The sequence below is a fragment of the Eumetopias jubatus genome, unplaced genomic scaffold (assembly GCF_037043125.1).
Source record: "Eumetopias jubatus isolate StellerSeaLion01/CBP00866 unplaced genomic scaffold, mEumJub1_p1.0 scaffold_3, whole genome shotgun sequence".
Taxonomy (NCBI): Eukaryota; Metazoa; Chordata; class Mammalia; order Carnivora; family Otariidae; genus Eumetopias; species Eumetopias jubatus.
Window position 1 is genome coordinate 179,778,303 of NW_028274809.1, and position 19,544 is coordinate 179,797,846.

Consider the following 19,544-nt stretch of genomic DNA (forward strand, 5'->3'; position numbering starts at 1 on the left):
GAGAATCTCAAGCAGACTCTGTGCTGAGCGCAGAGCCCTATATGGGGCTCAGTCCCACCACCCTGAGATCATGACTGAGCCAAAACCAGGCGTTAGATGCTTAACTGACTGAGCCACATAGGTGCCCCTTCTTAATACCTTTCTTAAGAGAATTGCAAACTCAAGTACTGGTCAGGTTATTTGGGTTTTGAATAAATTACCAAGAGCTAATACTTATTATTTTAATTTTCAGATGGTGACCCAGATAACTATATTGCTTACTATCGGAGAGCTACTGTCTTTTTAGCTATGGGCAAATCAAAAGCAGCACTTCCTGATTTAACTAAAGTGATTGAATTGAAGATGGATTTCACTGCGGTAAGTGCATCTAAACTTCCTTTAAAGGAGAACTTATGGGAATTTGGAAGAGGTAATTTGTCTTTTAAGGTGAGGACCAGCCTGCTAGGCATAGCTGGAGGACGGAGAAAGCAGCTGTGGTGTAGAGGACTGGGCAATAAGAAAAATTCAAAGTTTCTGCAATCAAAGGTCTGTGTGAAAGAGGAACAGCGGGTGCAGCTGCTGATTTTTAGAAGCTTGGCAGTGGTGTTAGCTTTGCGGTTTAGAAAGACCTCTTAATCTCAGGAAACAAACTGAGGGTTGCTGGAGTGGAGGTGAGTGGGAGGGATGGGGTGGCTGGGTGATGGACGTTGGGAAGGGTATGTGCTATGGTGAGCGCTGTGAATTGTGTAAGACTGATGAATCACAGACCTGTACCCCTGAAACAAATAATATATTATGTTAAAAAAAGAAGATAGTAGGAAGGGAAAAATAAAGGGGGGGAAATCAGAGAGGGAGATGAACCATGAGACTGGACTCTGAGAAACAAACTGAGGGTTCTAGAGGGGAGGAGGTGGGGGGATGGGTTAGCCTGGGGATGGGTATTAAAGAGGGCACGTTCTGCATGGAGCACTGGGTGTTATGCACAAACAATGAATCATGGAACACTACATCAAAAACTAATGAAGTAATGTATGGTGATTAACATAACGCAATAACATAAAAAAAAAGCTGTTGAATTAAAAGGCTGTCAGGTGACTGATAATAGTTCCAATTAAGGCTGTAGCAGGAAGAATAAAGAAAAGGAGATAGGTCAGTTAAGCAGTGGTTTGTGGTGAGGACACAGTCATGAATTAGACTGATCCTCCCCTGCATCCAACACAGAAGCTTCAGAAGTGGAGGAATTTATAGTCTAATGGGATATCCTGATGATTGGCAGGTCAGTGTAATGGCTTAAAATAATAGGATAAATTAGATGGTTTCAAAATTAATTTGGTAACTCATTTATTGTTTATATCTTGCCATATTCCAAAAAGGACTAGGGATAACTGATTAGATATGGGTGAATGTTTGGTTTGAAATACTATTTTAGGATGGAATTCCCAAACGTCAGATTTTTTTCTTTAATCTGTTACTTTAACTAGCTAAGCACAACCTTTCACAAAGGTTAAGTAGTTCATTTTCCTAGTATTATAGTAGCTATTAGGTAGTTGAAGTGGCTTTCATTTTGCTTTTTATGTGTGTTGATGCACTTAACAGTGGATTAGGGACATTTTTATGTATTGTAAAAGTTATATATAAGTTTTAGTGGACTATCAATGTGGTTTCTGTCTTATGGTCACATTGGTCATTACAGAATCTTAGAAGAGCAAAGGGTTGTGCAAGCATCACCACTGTCTAGTTCCAGAACACTTTTGTCACCCCCAAAAGAAATCTAGTACCTATTAGCAGCCCCTCCCCATTTATGCCCTGGCCTTTGGCATCCACGTATCTTTCTGTCTGTATGGATTTGCTTATTTGGACACTTCATATAAATGAAATTGTACAGTTTGTGGCCTTTTGTGTCTGATCTTTTTCACTGTGCATATTGTTTTCAAGGTCCATCCATGTTGTAGCATATGTCAACACTTCATTCCTTTTTATGGTTAGATAATATTCCATTGTATGGATAGATCACGTGTGCTTATTGATTTATTAGTTGGTGGGAGTTTGGGTTGTTGCCACTTTTTAGCTATTGCTATGAATATTACATGTACAAGATTTTGTATGGACACCTATTTTCAATTTTGGGGGATATAGCACAAAAAGTATTTTTAAGAAGGCATACTTTAATAAAAGTAATACACATTCAGTGGTTCCAGGAATTGTTCTCAAGAGTCCTTTGTCAAATGGACATTGGAAAAATAAATATTTCATTAATGCTTCATTAGCGCATTTGGTTTTATTCTTTGTGTTTAAAGAAAATTTGGAAATGCATGGTACTCAGAACACTTTTTCTTTTTTCTAGGCAAGATTACAGAGAGGTCACTTACTACTCAAACAAGGAAAACTTGATGAAGCAGAAGATGATTTTAAAAAAGTGGTAAGTTCAGTTTGCATTTGGCTTTATGAAGATGTTGAACATCTTTATGGAGATGAGTGAATATATTGGACTTTTTATAGTAAGACATTTAGCAATAACTTTATAGCTAAAAGGGAAAATCATCTGATTTGTGTATATAAAAATCACAGTTTCTGAATTAATACATAGTGACTGACATGAGGGAATCACTTTAATAGTTGGAAGATAAAATATGTGGAAAGAATGTATAATTTTTTTTAAAAGATTTTATTTATTTATTAGAGAGCATGAGAGAGGAGAGGGTCAGAGGGAGAAGCAGACTCTCACTGAGCAGGGTGCCTGACATGAGGCTTGATTCCAGGACCCTGGGATCCTGACCTGAGCCGAAGGCAGTCACTTAACCAACTGAGCCACTCAGGCGCCCAATAATACATAATTTTAATTCAGTTTATATAGCTCACACGTTCTGCTTTGTTTTCCATGAGAATCTAGAGATGTCAGCTGAACTATTCTAAAAGTGCTTGGGAAACCCTTCATTTGATTTGAAAGGAATAATGAGACATTCTTAAAACAGAATTTTATAATTACCCATATGGCTATTTTACAATGTGTAAAGTGTTTTGGATTTGTTGGGGGATGGTACAGATTACATGTAATTGAAAAATGATTTGGAGAGATAGCCAAAGTCTTCATTCCCTCATGAAGCTTGTTTTAAGACCTGCATTTTTACTCTATCTGGATTTGTTTTTGTAGTGGTCTAGAAAGAGCATATATACAGTGGGCCTTTGAACGAAATGGGTTTGAACTGCACGGGTCCACTTATATGTGGACTGTAGAAGTACTATAAATGTATTTTTTCTTCCTTACGATTTTCTTAATAAAATTTTCTTTTCTGTAGCATACTTTATTGTAAAAATACAGTATATAATACATATAACATTCAAAATATATGTTAATTGACTCTGTTATTGATAAGGCTTCTGGTAAACAGTAGCCTACTAGTAGTTAAGTTTTGGAGGAGTCAAGTTATATGTGGATTTGACTGTATGGGGTGAGTGGTGCCGGTGCCCCTAACCCTAAGGGTCAACTGTATAAACCTCATTGTTCATTATTTGCATTTTTGTACTTTATAAAAATGCTTAGTTATGAGATGATAACCACTATGAATATAAAACTGAAATTTCTACTATTTTCATAACCTTTGTCACAATGCTCAGTCATATGCAGAGAAATCCAAAAAACATTAGACTTAGTTGTATTAAAGTCTAATCAGTAGCTGTCTCATGGTCTCAGTAAAACTGGATGTTCCTTTATGTTTGTCTAATTTTCCTTACTTTTTGGGAAGATGCTTGAAAGCAGGCTGAAGGACAGGTGGTGGGGAGGCCATGGTGTTGGGGTTACCTTTTCCCAGCTCAGTTCTTGTACATAGCAAGTGTTGTGAGAAATTTGTTCAATGGATGGATGAATGATAAAGCATAAGAATGGGTTTCCTTCTTTTTAACAGATGGTTAAATCTATTACTTAGAACTTTTTTCCAATCACAACATTAGAGTAGCCTTTTAGAAATAACACAGTTTAGAATAAAGCTTTAGCAAAAATTAATCCTTACTGGGCAATGGATGTATCCTTTTGGAGAAGTGAGTTCTTGGAACTCTGGGTATGTCTCGATTAATGTCTTTTCTGTGATTGATATTAAAACCTCTCGGAAACAAGAAGGGGGACTTTGATGAGACTTTACACTTTTAGATTGTTTTCTGACAGTCACACTTCCGCTAGTGTATTCTTAAAGCCACCCTTGCTATTATTATTACAGGATTCTTCCATGAGAATGTGCAGCTGTACTGAATGATTTTTTCTTTTTAGTTGAAATTTTTATTGAGATAATTGTAGATTCACATACAGTTGTAATTAATGATACAGAGAGATCCTGTGTACCCTTTACCCAATACCCACTTTTCCCCAATGATAATGTCTTGTAAACCTGTAGTACGATATTACAACCAGGATATTGACATTGATACAATCTACCTGTCTATTCAGTTTTCCTCAGTTTTAGTCGTAGTGTTCACTTCTGTGTGTGTGTTTAATTCAATACCCTTTTTCTTTACACCGCAGTTAACATACTGAGTGCTTCTGTTGCCACAAGGATCCCTCCTGTTGCCCCTTTATAACTACACCCACTTTCCTCACATACTGTTCCGGCCCCTCATCCATAACTTTGGACAACCACTAGTTTGTGATTCATTTCTTAAATTTTGACATTTCAAAATGTTGCATACATGGACTTAAAACATTATATAAACTTTTGGCATTGACTTTTTTTACTCAGTAGAATTCCCTGAAGATTCATCCAGATTGTTGCATATATATCACTTTGCTTGTTTAATTGCTAAGTATTCCATGGTATGTGTATGTCACCTTTTATTTATCCATTCATCAGTGGATGGACCTTTGGATTATTTCTACTTTTTCATTATTATCAAAAAAACTGCGGGGCGCCTGGGTGGCTCAGTCGTTTAGTGTCTGCCTTCGGCTCAGGTCATGATTCTAGGGTTCTGGGATTGAGCCCCACATCGGATTCCCTGCTCAGCAGGAGGCCTGCTTCTCCCTCTCCCACTCCCCCTGCTTGTATTCCTTCTCTCACTGTGTCTCTCTCTGCCAAATAAATAAATAAAATCTTAAAAAAAAAAAACTATGAACATTCTTTTTTCTTTTTCTTTCTTTCTTTTTTTTTTTTTTTTTGCTATGAACATTCTTGTACAGGTTTTAGTGTGAACAGAAGTTTTCATTTTCCTGGGATAAATGCCTAGAAGTACAATTTCTGGGTTGTATCATAATTGTTTAGTTTTAGAATGAACCACCAAATTGCTTTTCAGAGTGACTGTGCCATTTTATGTTCCTCTGCATCCTTGCCAGTATGTAGTTTTGTCACTGTTTTTTGTTTTAGCCATTCGGAGAAGTTTGTAGTGACAGCTCATTGTTTTTTTAATTTGTATTTCCCTAATGTTTAATGATCTATTCTTGTGCTTATTTGTCATCCTTTTTAGTGTAAAGCTGGTTCATGTCTTTTGCCCATGTTCTAATTGGATTGTTTGCTTTTTTACTATTGTGTTTTGGAAGTTCTTCATGTTTTTAAATACTTCATCACATGTGTGGTCTGCAAATGTGCTTGCCCAGACCATGGCTTGTCTTTTCCTCTTCACAGGGTTTGTGAGAGAGCGAATGTTTTTAATTTTGATGATGTCCAATTTATCGGTTTTCTATTTTCTCCTATGTATAGTGTTTTTTGGTGTCCTAAGAACTATTCACCAATCCCTAGGTTCCAAAGTTTTTCTCCTGTGTTTTTTAAATTAAATTAAATTTTATTTAAATTTTTTTTTAAAGATTTTATTTATTTGAGAGAGAGAGAGAGCACATGAGTCGGGGGAGGGTTAGAGGGAGAAGTAGACTCCCCCTGAGCAGGGATCCCGATGCGGGACTCGATCCAGGGACTCCAGGATCATGACCTGAGCCGAAGGCAGTCGCTTAACCAACTGAGCCACCCAGGCGCCCTAAATTTTATTTAATTTTTGAGAGAGAGAGAACATGTGTGCAAATGGCAGGGGAGGGGCAGAGGGAAAGAGAGAGAGAGAGAAAGAGAATCCCTAGTCTGGGTGGCTCAGTTGGTTAAGCGTCTGCCTTCGGCTTGGGTCATGATCCCAGGAAGGGTTCGAGCCCCATGTCAGGCTCCCTGATCAGCCAGAAGCCTGCTTCTCCCTCTCCTCCCTGCTTGTGCTCTCTTTCTTGCTATCTCTTTAATTTTTAGAGATTTGTGATTATAGATGATATATAATAACTTGTTTCCTTTATATGTTTTTACTTAAATGGGCTTTTTGTGGTAGTAAGAGCATTTATCAGTCTATTAGATATAGCAAAGATTTAATCTTACTAATAAAGTGCTATATATACAACCAGGTAAGTATACTCAGCTACATTTTACATAGTGGAATAGAAGTTTGAATATACTTAATCTCTTTTTGGGCTACAGTGAGGATCTTGTTCTTTGTTGTGTGTACAGGTTACTCTGCTGCTGGAGGGTCTCCTGTAAATAAGCATCACCTCAGGTCCATACCAGCTATCATGATCCTAAACAGTGTCTTACATAGTTTAGTTTGTCTTTGAGCGATCACTGACCCCTGCTGTCCCCAGTGCGTTTAGTCGCTTGTTAGTTCAGCGAACACTGAGTGCATATTATTTGCAAGGCAGTGTGGTAGATGTTGGAGAGTTGCTGATGAAGAAAACTAGTCTCTGCCTTGGAAAGATTATACTCGGGTAAGAAATAATCAGGCAAATATGATACCATATAACTAAAGTGTTGTGATTGAGCCCTACAGGAACAGACAGAATGGTCCCCTAACTTGACTGGGATTTGGGGGTCTGGTCAAGAAGGGCTTTCTTAAAGGAGGGGATGTACTGGAAATCTGAATGTTAAGAGGGTGAATGAATCTGTGTTAGCAAAGTGGCTGGGAGGGCCATCCTGTCAGCAGGTAAGCATCCTTGTCACTTAAGAAAATAATGCCTCGAGTATGATGAGAGTAGGAGCTGAGAAAACTGGACAGGGAAGCAGTGGTCTGATTGCAAAGAAGACATATGTAGGCCCAGGAGCTGGGTTTTTTGGTTTTTGTTTTGTTTTTATATGGTCATGGAGGCTTTATGCTGGGAATCAGGGTTTTCTTCCATAAAATCCGGGCTACTCTGGAGAATGGGTTGGAAGAAGACATGAGTGAAAGCAGACAGTCTGATAGTGAAGCTGTTACAGTAAGTAATCCAAGTATGACTTTATGGAGGCCAAAGATTAGGCTAGCGTAGGTGGGGATTGAGAGAAATAGGTAGACATTTAGGAGATTGGATCCAGAGAGATACAATGAATGGGGTAAGGGAGAAGGAAGAATTAGGTATGATGCCCAGGTTTCTGGATTGTTCAGATTGGTTACACGTCCATGAGATAGGAGCTCGGAGAGAAATTATGTAGGGGAGAAGGATGGGTAGAGAAAATACAACTCTCTTATTTCTTTTTCTTTTCTTTTCCTTTCTTTTTTTTTTTTTTTAGAGAGAGAGAGAGAGACTGTGTGTGTGTAGAGCCCCAGAGAGAGAGGGAGAGAGAGAATCTTAAGCAGGCTCCATGCCCCATGCAGACCCTGAACCAGGGCTCGATCTCACAACCCTGAGATCATGACGTGTGCTGAAATCAAGAGGGATGCTTAACCAACTGAGCCACCCAGGCGCCCCTAAAGTTTAATTTCAGTTAACATACAGTGCTAAATTAGTGTCATGTGTACAATATAGTAATTCAGAACTTCCATACATTACTCTGTGTTCATCACCCCAAGTGCAGAAGCTTTTTATTTTGATGTAATTCCAATAGTTTATTTTTTATTTTATTTCCCTTGCCTCAGGAGGCATATCTAGAAAAAAGTTGCTATAGCCAATGGCAGAGGTATTACTGACCGTGCTCTCTTTAAGGACTTTTATGGTTTCAGAGCTCACATTTAGGTCTTTAATCCATCTTGAATTTATTTTTGTGTATGGTGTAAGAAAGTGGTCTGGTTTCATTCTTTTGCATGTGGCTCTCCAGTTTGTTGAAGAGACTCTCTTTTTCCCATCGGATCTTCTGTCTGGCTTTGTCAAAGATTAATTGACCATATGATTGTGGGTGTATTTCTGGGTTTTGTATTGTGTTCCCTTGATCTATGGGTCTGTTTTTTGTGCCTGTACCATACTGGTTTGATTACTACAGCTTTGTAATTAACTTGAAGTCTGGAACTGTGATGCCTCCAGCTTTGCTTTTCTTTTTCAAGATTGCTTTGGCTCTTCGTGGTCTTCTGTGGTTCCATACAAAGGTTAGGATAGTTTGTTCCAGCTCTGTGGAAGATGCTGTTGGTATTTTGAGAGGGATTGCATTAAATGTATAGATTGCTTTGGGTAGTGTAGACGTTTTAACAGTATTTGTTCTTCCAATCCGTGAGCACAGAATGTCTTTCATTTCTTTGTGTCGTCTTTAATTTCTTTCATCCCAGTGTTTTATGGTTTTCAGAGTACAGGTCTTTTACCTCTTTGGTTAGGTTTATTCCTGGGTATCTTACTATTTTTGATGCAGTTGTAAATGGGATTGTTTTCCCAATTTCTCTTTCTGCTGCTTCATTATTGGTGTATAGAAACGCAACAGATTTCTGTAGATTGATTTTGTATCCTGTGACTTTACTGAATTTATCAGTTCTAGCAGCTTTTCGGTGGAGTCTTTTTGGTTTTCTGTGTGTAGTATCATGTCATCTGCAAGTAGTGGAAGTTTTACTTCTTCCTTACTGATTTGGATGCCTTTTATTTCTTTTTGTTGTCTGACTGCTGTGGCTAGGATTTCCAGTGCTATGTTGAGTAGAAGTGTTGAGAGTGGACATCCTTATCTTGTTCTTGACCTTAGAGGAAAGGCTCTCAGTTTTTCCTCATTGAGGATGATGTTAGCTGTGGGTGTTTCATATATGGCCTTTATTATGTTGAAGTATGTTCCCTCTAAACCTACTTTGTTGAGGGTTTTTTTTTTATCATGAATGGATGTTGTACTTTGTCAAATGCTTTTTCTGCATCTATTGAGATGATGATAGGTTCGGCTCCCTCATTCTTATAAAAATCCTGATTCTCAGCAACTCATTTAGTAATTTGTAATCTGTGAATTCTTCCTTCTTATCAACTCCAAGATACTGTAAATGTAGTTTAAACTCCTCTGTTTTTGGTGTTCAGTGTTTTATTTATCTTTTCCTTATTTATCTTTGCTATCCATGCTTTGGGTTTAAATGAAAAGTATTTAGATCGAGGCAGCATTCCATAAGATCCAAATACAATGATCAGTTTAAATGTTTATTTCATATTTTGATATTATTTTGACAAAGCTAGCAACTTGCATTTTTTTGTGGTGAGCAACCATATTATTAGGTAAATATCAGTGCCAGTTCCAATTTAATTTTTAAATCAAGTATAAACCTTTGATAAGATTTTTAAATAAACTCTTCATTGGTAGTTTGTGTTAATTGAAAACAAATCAAACTAACATAAATCCACTATATGCATCAGTATTACTTTTGGCATTGTTTTTTCCATCTTAACCTTTTAGTACAGAAAGGATGCTTGTATTGTCTCAAGATAAGTAAATCAGAAATAACCAGAGTTTTAAAACAATACATATCATGAGCTAGGAAGAAAAGAGAGTAGTACTTTTTGGTTTATTTTATTTTATTTTATTTTATTTTTTAAGATTTTATTTATTTGCCAGAGAGAGAGCGCGCGCGCAAGAGAACACAGCAGGGGGAGGGGCAGAGTGAGAGGGAGAAGCTGACTCCCCACTGAGCAGGGAGCCCGATGCGGGACTCGATCCCAGGACCCTGGGATCATGACCTGAGCCAATGGCAGATGCTTAACTGACTGAGCCACCCAGGCGTCCTGGGAGTAGTACTTTTTAAAGGCAAGAAATAAATTTGGTTATAATTTAATATAAAGATAGCAGTCTGTGCTATAACTCAATACAGTTGCTCTAGTTTTCTTTGAATCAGATGTAATACTGGATCATATACCATAAGTCATCAAATATAAGGAGCCAACAGTTGTAAGACACATTGTTGTTTTATGTCCTATTAAAAGAATAAATGCTGCTGGTTAAATAATGCCTTCTTATTAATATTAATATTTTAACTTAATATTTTTACTTAATAAATTTACTTTGTGCTTATAGAAAGAGCCATTTGAGACTTAGATATACATTTTTATTATCACACTGCTCTATTCATTGCCTTTGTCATGTTAGCTTCTTGGAGACTTTAAACGGTAGTTAAACTCGGTCCGGTCTGTATGGTACCAACAGTGTTAATAACTGGACTGAAGTGGGCCAGACTATTTTTGTGCATATGCAGTCATGTTGATGGGCTAATGGTAAAACTCTATCAATTTTAAGACTCATTCCACTTTGAGAGAAATTGAACTATGCTCTACCACTTTGGTCAGATGTGAGGCAGAGGGGAAGAGGGAGGGATGGGGCTTAAAAGATGTCAGCAGTAAAACAGACTCATAATTACATAAAGAAGAATCTAGCATGACCCTAGGCTTTGTCCTAAATAATAAGAGGAGCCATTGTTTGAACAGGATGGCATGGTGATGGTGGCAATGGGATGGAAATGTGGTGTGGAATTCTGTGTTGGCCTTGTTACTGAGTTGCTGTTAAGATGTCCTGTTGGAGGGCGCCTGGGTGGCTCAGTCGTTAGGCGTCTGCCTTCGCTCAGGTCATGATCCCAGGGTCCTGGGATCGAGTCCCACATCGGGCTCCCTGCTCGGCGGGAAGCCTGCTTCTCCCTCTCCCACTCCCCCTGCTTGTGTTCCCTCTCTCACTGTGTCTCTCTCTGTCAAATAAATGGATAAAATCTTTAAAAAAAAAAGATGTCCTGTTGGAGATGTCAGGTAGGCAGCTTGCATCTTTGGGGTCATTGTACACATAGGAGAGAACAGTTAGGAATGTAGGCTCTGGAAGTGACTTTGAGCCACAGAATCCCCCTGTGTGTAAAAGGAGGATAATCCAAAATGTCCTTTAGGTTTTTTGGTTTAGCTTAGAATAGGGCCTGAAATACAGAAAGCTCTTAGTAAATGTTTTCTCCTGTCATGATTGATCTTCATTACCATCATCCAAAGCAAGATTTCTGGCAAGTTATATAATCATTCAATTTCTTTATCTAAAATTAGAGATCGAACAACCTAGCTCATAGGTTAAGTGAATTAGTATTAAATGAAAAAGAAAAAATAGGCATTCATTTGAGGCATTAAGACATAGATCCTGTTCTTCAGCAGTTTACCCTTTAGTTGGAAGAAATAAGCCCTAAATATGTGAAAAGTTAATAGCACAGAGATATTTATAAAAAGTGACATATAAACTTGTCTAGATAACAAGATAAGATTAAGAATGATACATGAGGGGCGCCTGGGTGGTTCAGTTGTTAAGTATCTGCCTTTGGCTCGGTCAGGATCCCAGGAACCTGGGATTGAGCCCTGTGTCGGGCTCCCTGCTCCACCGGAAGCCTGCTTCTCCCTCTCCCACTCCCCTGCTTGTGTTCCTTCTCTCACTGTGTTTCTCTCTGTCAAATAAATAAATAAAATCTTAAAAGAAAAAAAAGAGAGTGATACATGACTAGAAGTTGGGAGACCCACCCCACTTTTCTCCTGATTAGCTGGTGTGATGTTGGGCAAGTTACCATTTATGAGACTCAGTATTTTCATTTACAAAGTGGGAGTTGGTTGAGCAAGATGATTTCTTAGATTACTTCCTTGTTAAGAGTTTCTTCTTTTTTTTTTTTAAAGATTTTATTTATTTATTTAGTTGACAGAGAGAGACAGAGAGAGACAGCGAGAGAGGGAACACAAGCAGGGGGAGTGGGAGAGGGAGAAGCCAGCTTGCCGCGGAGCAGGGAGCCTGATGTCGGGCTCGATCCCAGGACTCCGGGGTTATGACCCAAGCCAAAGGCAGACGCTTAAGTGACTGAGCCACCCAGGCGCCTCAAGGTTCAGTGACATTCTTGCTCATTTTTCTTATGATGGTGAATCCCTTTAGGGCAGCAGTGCTCAGGATTGGTCTCAGGATCCCATTATACTGTTAAATATTGAGGACTCCAAAGAGCTTTTGTTTATATCAATATTTACAGTACTAGAAGCTAATTTTAGAAATTAAAAAAATACTAATTTAAAAGTAACAAACCCATTATATGATAATATAGATTTTTTTGCATGCAACCTAATTATATTTTCAAAAACAATAAAAAATTTAGGGGTCCCTGGGTGGCTCAGTAGTTAAGTGTCTGCCTTCGGCTCAGAATCCTGGGATTGAGCCCCGTATCCGCATCGGGCTCCCTGCTCCGCGGGAAGCCTGCTTCTCCCTCTCCCACTCCCCCTGCTTGTGTTCCCTCTCTCACTGTCTCTCTCTCTGTCAAATAAATAAAATCTTTTTAAAAAATTAATAAGTGGTATTTTTTACATTTTTGCAAATCTCTTTAATGTCTGGCTTAGTTGAAGACAATCAGGTTCCCAGATCTGATTTATATTTTGGTTGAAGTATTACTGAAGAAAATGTGGCTCACACATTTAAGTGGTTGGAAAAAGGAAGAATGTTTTAATAATCGTTTTTATATAGCTGTGGATATTCTTTGAGGTTATACCAAACTCCAGTAGTTATTCTTGGTTAGTTGCAATGTGGACTCTGAAATCTTATGAGTGAACTTTTAGTACTCTGTCATAATGAAATCCATTGGTTTATCCTGCACTTTGAATGCGTTGTCTTTTATCCATATATACTTTTGTCCCCGCAGACCTCTGAAAGGGTATTAAGGATTCCCAAGGGTCCCTGGATCACACTCCAATTGCTGCTCTAGGGTATATACCTGAGAGGATAATTGCTGCTTTGAAAGTTCCGGGCATTTTTAACCTGGCCAGACAGTTAGGCACTGTCCTGTTAAGTGGTTATCCAAACGTATATTCCCACCAGCGGCGTACGAGGGTTCCATGTGCCCCGTATCTTCAACAACACTTGGTATGAACAGGGTAATTTTTGCTGGCTTGGTTGGTATAAGAAATGCGACTTGACGACTTTTGTGTCTGTTTCTGTTAGATTCTCTTTATCCAACTGTTTCTTTTCTGTCAGTCCACCCTTCTCTTCCTTCCCTCCTGCAACTGATTGAGATTTTTCTTCCTTATTCTGTTCTTTCTGTACTGTTATACATACTGTGTCTTTTTCTCTTAGTCATCACTCAGGAATTTCAACATGCATGCTTAATAAGGTTTATAGGTAATCACTAGCTTCCTCTAGAAAATTACAAGTACCTTAAAACAGTAACTCAATCACCCACCCCTTGACTTGGATACAGTTGCTTTTCAAAAATTGGGTCTTACTTTTTCTCTTTATTGACATTCAAATTAGTTGGTATTATTTTTGTATAGTTCCCTTAACAAAGACTGCAGAAAGAATTTGTGAAGGCAAACTTTAGAAGTCACTGGGGAATGTTCCAATATACCTCAAATATTACATATTTTTCTATGTTATCAATTACTATCAAATGAAAAATGAAATTTGTGCTACTTACCTCTTAAAACCATAATTAAATTTAATAGAGTTGGAAAGATTAATTTCTTGAGCAACAAGCGGTTTGGTGAATGTATTTTATGCCAAAATCTAATTTTATTTTGACCTTGCGTCAAATTAAGCTCTTATTATTCTGAGACTTTTTTTTTTTTTAAGATCTTATTTATTTGAGAGAGAGTACATGGGGTAGAGAAGGGTGGAGGAGCAGAGGGAGAGGGGCAAGCGGACTCTGCACTGAGCACAGAGCCCGAGGCGGGGCTCGATCTCACGACCCTGAGATCACAGCTGAGCCAAAACCATTAGAGTCAGATGCTCAACCGACTGAGCCACCCAGGTGCTATTCTGGGACTTTAATTATGCGAACTTCCATAGAGGGCACCCAGTTTAAGTTGGCTGATATGTAATGCAGTGGGAGGGAAATAAATTGAATAGCCGTTTAAAGTATTGCATTCTGTCCTCATTGTCAATTTATATACTACAGAAAGTTCAAAAAAGGAGCTTGGAATTTTTATTAGCATTTTTTGGAGTACATGCTATGTGTTGCATGAAGTATCTTTTTAATTTCTCAATGACTATTCCTCAGGGTGTAAGCATTATTGATGTAGGAAATGTTGGGGCTCAGAGCCAATGGCCAAGAAAGAATTCTCGAGACATTGGTCCAAAAAAGGTGGTTCTTATTAAAGCATGGCAGTAGGACCCATGGGCAGAAAGCTGCACTGGGGTTGTGATGGGTGACTGATTATATACTTTGAGGTTGGGAGGGGGTTAGGGACAGTACAAACCTCCAAGGTATTTTGGAAACAAGGTTTCCAGGACCTTGAGGGGGCTTGCCATTGTTCCGAAAAGGTCATTTATTACTGTCTAGTGAAATCTTAGTCCTGAGACCCTTTTCAGATATGTATCAGTGGGCCATATACTTGGAGGATGATTGCTAACATGTATCTTGGCAGGGAGGGGGGTTCAGGTAGAGATAAAGGAAGTTGCCAAAGGAATTTTTATATGTTAAAGTAGACTCACAGGATCCTGGGCGTTGGGCTAAGATTGCCTTTTGCCCTTAGCAAAGTATCAACATCGAGGTACTTGAGTTCCTAGAGGAAGGTCACTCTGCTTGTTTCAAGGACTATAAATAGTAAGGAAATTTAGTTTTTTCTTTTGCCTTTGTTTCCCACATCATTATTATCCCGCCCTTTTTGGTGAAGATAATGTAAATAATATACAGATAATAAATGATAAAATCAAGGTTTGGGCTTAGGTTTTTTTTTTTTTTTCCCCATTTAGACTTTGTTTTAAAACATTAATAACACAAAATCTGTTTGGCAATATTCACAATCTAGCCATTGAAAAATAGTAAAACTACTATATTATCTATTGCTGCTAAACAGATTACTCAAAGTTAGCAGCTTAAAGCAACACATAGTTCATGGGGTCAGGAATCGGGGCGGGCTTAGCTGGGTCCTCTGCTTCGGGGCCTCTCCTAGGCCACAGTCAAGGTGTCAGGTAAGCTTGCAGTATTATCTGAAGATTTGGCTGAATGAAACTCATTTCATTGTTGGCAGGATTTAATTCCTCTTGAGCTGTTAGACTTGAGGCCTCTGTCTTTTTCTGAGTGCCGGCTAGAGGCTTCCCTTGGTTCTTTCTTTTGTGGGCCTCTCCATAAAGTATCTCACAGCATGGCGGCTTGCTTCATCACAAGAGATTGCCAGCAAGAGAGAATGAATGCTAGTCAGATGGAAGTCACAGAGTTTTGTACCTAACTAAGGAAGTGACATCCTGTCACCTCTCTCATATTCTGTTTGTTAAAGGGAGTTACCAGCTCTATCCTGTACTCTAGGGGAGGGGATCACACAAAGGTATGAATTCCAGGCGGTGGGGGTCTTTTGGGGCCATCTTAGAAGTCTGCCCACTACAATTATCAACCCATTGTTTTCATGTGAAGTCCCAGAATAGGGGTGTATTTAGATTAGAGAGCAGCTCATCCCTTTTAACAAACCCCCATCCCATAGCTAGTACGGGCTTTTATCCAAAAGCTCAGTGATCACAGTAAATGGTAAGAAATAAGAAATAAATTAATGTCATAGGTAGAGGTTTGTCTGAGAGGGTCAGAAATATGAAACACTAAAGAAAAGAAACATGAAAAAAGGAGAGAGGGAAATGCTAGCAGGGTCCAGTCTCCACATGTACGTATCCTAGGAGGAGTCCCCCACCTGTGGTAAGAGTGAAAATGTTCATCTCCCTTAACTTACTTGGAAACTTCTCAGGGTTATAAGTCCTTAGTTTGTTTTTCAGACTCCTTTCTTACCTCCTTGCAAGAATCCCCTCCTTCTCTCCTAGCTCCCTCTATCCTCAGAGAGGTCCAGAGGACCTGACCTCACTCCCTCTTGCCCATTCCCGTTGTCTGACCACTGAGCGAGGTTGAGCCCTCCATCCTCAACCTCAAGCTTTAGGGCTCTCCCTGCTCTCACCTTCCAACAAGGAAAATCGTGTGGTAGAGATCAGACTCTAAAGTTTGAGGAAAAATGGATGCAAATCCCATCCAGAAGAGGCAGTCTCTAAATCATTCTAATGTATTCTGTTCAAAATGGAGCAGTAATGTACATATAGGAAACAAGTTAATCAACAAATTACCTTTACCCAGAGCAAAGGACCTACACATTTGTCTTTCTTCTGACGTGGTGTGCCAGAAGTGTTCAGGACCATCCTGATGATGACAGAACAGTCATAGGTTAGCATGCCATGGCTTACAGCAACTCCCTTCACCTGGGGAATTCAGTCATGCAGGGACAATTCTCAGAGCAAGCTGAGGTTGCTAATTCCTAGTTACCAGTGAATACTTGGAGCCCTATCCATTCTGTCAAAAGCCAATGGTTAAACAGACAAAACAATACCTAAAGTATCCAAAAACCAAAATGGAGAAATATAGAGCCTCTACTCAGAAATAGTATTCTTGAGGTTTCTCATTTGGAGTGTTCTCTACTACCAGTCAGCTAGTGGGGTGTTTTTTAGCTAAAAAGGGGGAGCAGTATGGTCAGTTGAAGGAGAGACATTTCTAGAAACAATCTACCATTGGCTGCACCTCACCCAAAATAGGAACCTTCCAACTACAATTCCCATCTTTAGTAAGAATATTCGATTTCAGGAATTATTACACAAACTATAATCGCCAGGAAAAAAGTCCCCCTTTGCCCAAGTCAGAGCTTTTTAATGTAGGCACCCAATTTTTCTAAGTCATGAAGCTTAAGATTTTCCATTTGGAGCTAGAAATTATTATTGCTATTTTTTTGTTGTTGTTGTTGGAGCTAGAAATTATTAAGAGTCGCTGTGCCTGAGGCTGGTCTGGGAGTAGGAATGAACTATGAGCAGACACAAGGGATCTTAAAAGGTTGACAGAAATGGTCTAACACTGTGGTAGTGGGTACATACTTGCTAAATATGTTAAAAATCAGAATTGCACACTCAAAATGGATGAGTTTTATGGTATGAATTATACCTTGATAAAGTTATTAAAAAAGAAAATGTGTAGACCTCTTAAAACTCTAAGTCTTCTTAATATAAAGTATTACTCTCTCATTTTTCCCCATAAATTCTTCCTTTCTCATTACACCTTAGCCTCTCTGGTATCAAATCTTCGTCCTATAACCTCTAAAAAACATGCCCTCTCCTCAGTTTCCCTGTTTTTCATTATTTTGGTAAAATTATACTTAAAAATACATATTTAGGAAATAGAGCTAGAAGGCAGAATACACGAAACTCACATGACTCTGCAGAGCTGTACCTAAGAGTGAGGTGAGAGCTCTCCATACTTCGTTCTTCTCTGCTCTTTCGCGTTCCTAAATGTGTTTGTTTGCTTCCTGGTCAGGTTCGGGGGACCCGGGTCTTTTGCCCCCAGCTTCCAGCTTGCGCCTGTGTACTGTCGGCCCGAGTGGAGGCAAAGATGCCCTCCCGCTGGTCAGTGCCAGGGCAAGTCCTGGGAGGAGCCCATGTGGCCAGCGTCTCTTTACCCTTTCCCCCCAGTGAACTTAAGGATTTAAAATGGTCAGATAGTGGTGTGTACTGCAGGTATTAGATTTAAGAGATTAAAAATTTCTCATTAATTTCTCATTCTTACAGCTCAAATCTAACCCAAGTGAAAATGAAGAAAAGGAAGCCCAGTTGCAACTTGTGAAATCTGATGAAATGCAGCGTTTGCGCTCCCAAGCACTTGATGCTTTTGAGAGCTCAGATCATATTGCTGCTATAACCTTCCTTGATAAGATTTTAGAGGTAAGTTTCTCAGACATTGCAGCTGGCAGGCCTGACACACACTGCTTTTTACTCTAAGGCATGTTTATGCACTTTGACATGTTACGTATTACAAGTAAACCTAGACAGGATAAAATCAGATTGGTCTTTGGGCTTTTAGCTCTGACATGAAAAGATGGTGTTTAGATAGAACAAAATTTGGAACTGAAGTTTTCAGTAAATGTACTGAATGTGCTGTGGAGGAGGAGTTACATATTTTTATATATTGATTGCTTTGCTATTTTTGTTTGATTTTACATTTTGTGTTTGGGGGAGAGAACTTGGGGGGTTAGATAATGGGATAAAAGATGAAAGAATTGCTTGAAGGAAAAGAAAAAATAATGTTTGTGGTGAAGAGGAGTGTTGAGAGTCAGTTTCTAGGGAAGAAGCAGATGGAGTTGACAAGATCCAGAGTTCTAGATAGGGAACCTAAGTCTGTAGTTTGCTTGCCTCTGAAGGATTGAATGACACATGGCTTCAGAAGGAAGTCTACTAAAATATTACAGTAGAAGCAATCATAATTCATGTTTATTTATCATTTTCATAGCACTTTGATGTATAGTTTCACTTAATCTTGGCAATGAACTTGGGATGTATGTAGAGTAGGTGCTTCTTTGATGATTTTGTAGAGGAAATCATGTGTGGTCTAGCGGAATTCATGTTTTATTACAGTATTTTGTTAATCCTTTATTAAGGAAATACAAAGTTAAAATTTTTACCTTCCAGTAGCTAAACTCTCCATTTTGACCTAGCTTATTAGTCAAGATATTTAATTAATGTTGACCTAGCTTATTAGTCAAGATATTTAATTAATGTACAGTGTTGATTTTGATATCTTAATATATGTGAAGAGTTGACATGACTTTAGAAAGAACAACTCTGAGAAATATATAAAAGATCCTTCCACAGGCTTTATTGGTGGACTTTTGGGTTTGATTTTATTTATTTATTTATTAAAAAAAACTTTTTAAAAGAGGTTTTATTTATTTATTTGACAGAGAGAGCGAGAGACACAGCTAGAGAGGGACCACAAGCAGGGGGAGTGGGAGAGGGAGAAGCAGGCTTCCTGCTGAGCAGGGAGCCTGATGTGGGGCTCGATCCCAGGACCCTGGGGTCCTGACTTGAGCCGAAGGCAGATGCTCAACAACTGAGCCACCCAGGTGCCCCTGGGCTTAAGTTTTAAAGAATACTAGTCCATTTATGAACGTTGTTGACTTTTTGATAAAGTAGAAATGGTGAAGCCTCAGCCTTCCCACATTGTTTTCCTCTTTTCTTTCTTTTTGTGATATGAGGATTTAATTTCAAAGAGACAACAATTTATAAAAGAATTCTATTTAGTTAGTAGAACAGAAATATTTTGCAGATGTAGAACCTAGATTTTATTTTTTTGAGACTAGAAATTAGAATTGTTAAGTACAAAAATCTGATTATGGAATATTCTTTTCAAAATCAGATATGCTTAACTGGGAACAGCCTTTTAATAGTAATGCCATGTATTCTTATTTTCAAGGTTTTAAAATTTATAATTGAAGGAAGTGGGAAAGGGGCCTCATTAGTATATACTTTATTTAAGATATCCTTGGAGAAATTATTTTGTCACATCTAAATTGTATCAGACTTTTTAATACTGTTTACGAGGTAGAAATCACATTACCTGAAGATGGTTTCATGTTGATAAATATGTAGGCAAAATATGTGGGAGGGAAGCATGAGTATGCATAGTTTACTGTTTCTTAAAGTCTAGTTCTC

At 38.6% G+C, this 19,544-nt stretch overlaps 1 protein-coding gene across 1 annotated transcript in view; it reads left to right on the forward strand.

Annotated features, from left to right (window-relative positions):
* DNAJC3 (DnaJ heat shock protein family (Hsp40) member C3) overlaps nt 1–19,544 on the forward strand; it is a 71,275-nt gene that overhangs the window by 26,478 nt on the left and 25,253 nt on the right. The window contains exons 3-5 of the mRNA XM_028112077.2: nt 233–357; nt 2,324–2,398; nt 17,625–17,777. Of these exons, the coding sequence (XP_027967878.1) occupies nt 233–357; nt 2,324–2,398; nt 17,625–17,777 (353 nt within the window). The remainder of the gene's footprint in view (nt 1–232; nt 358–2,323; nt 2,399–17,624; nt 17,778–19,544) is intronic.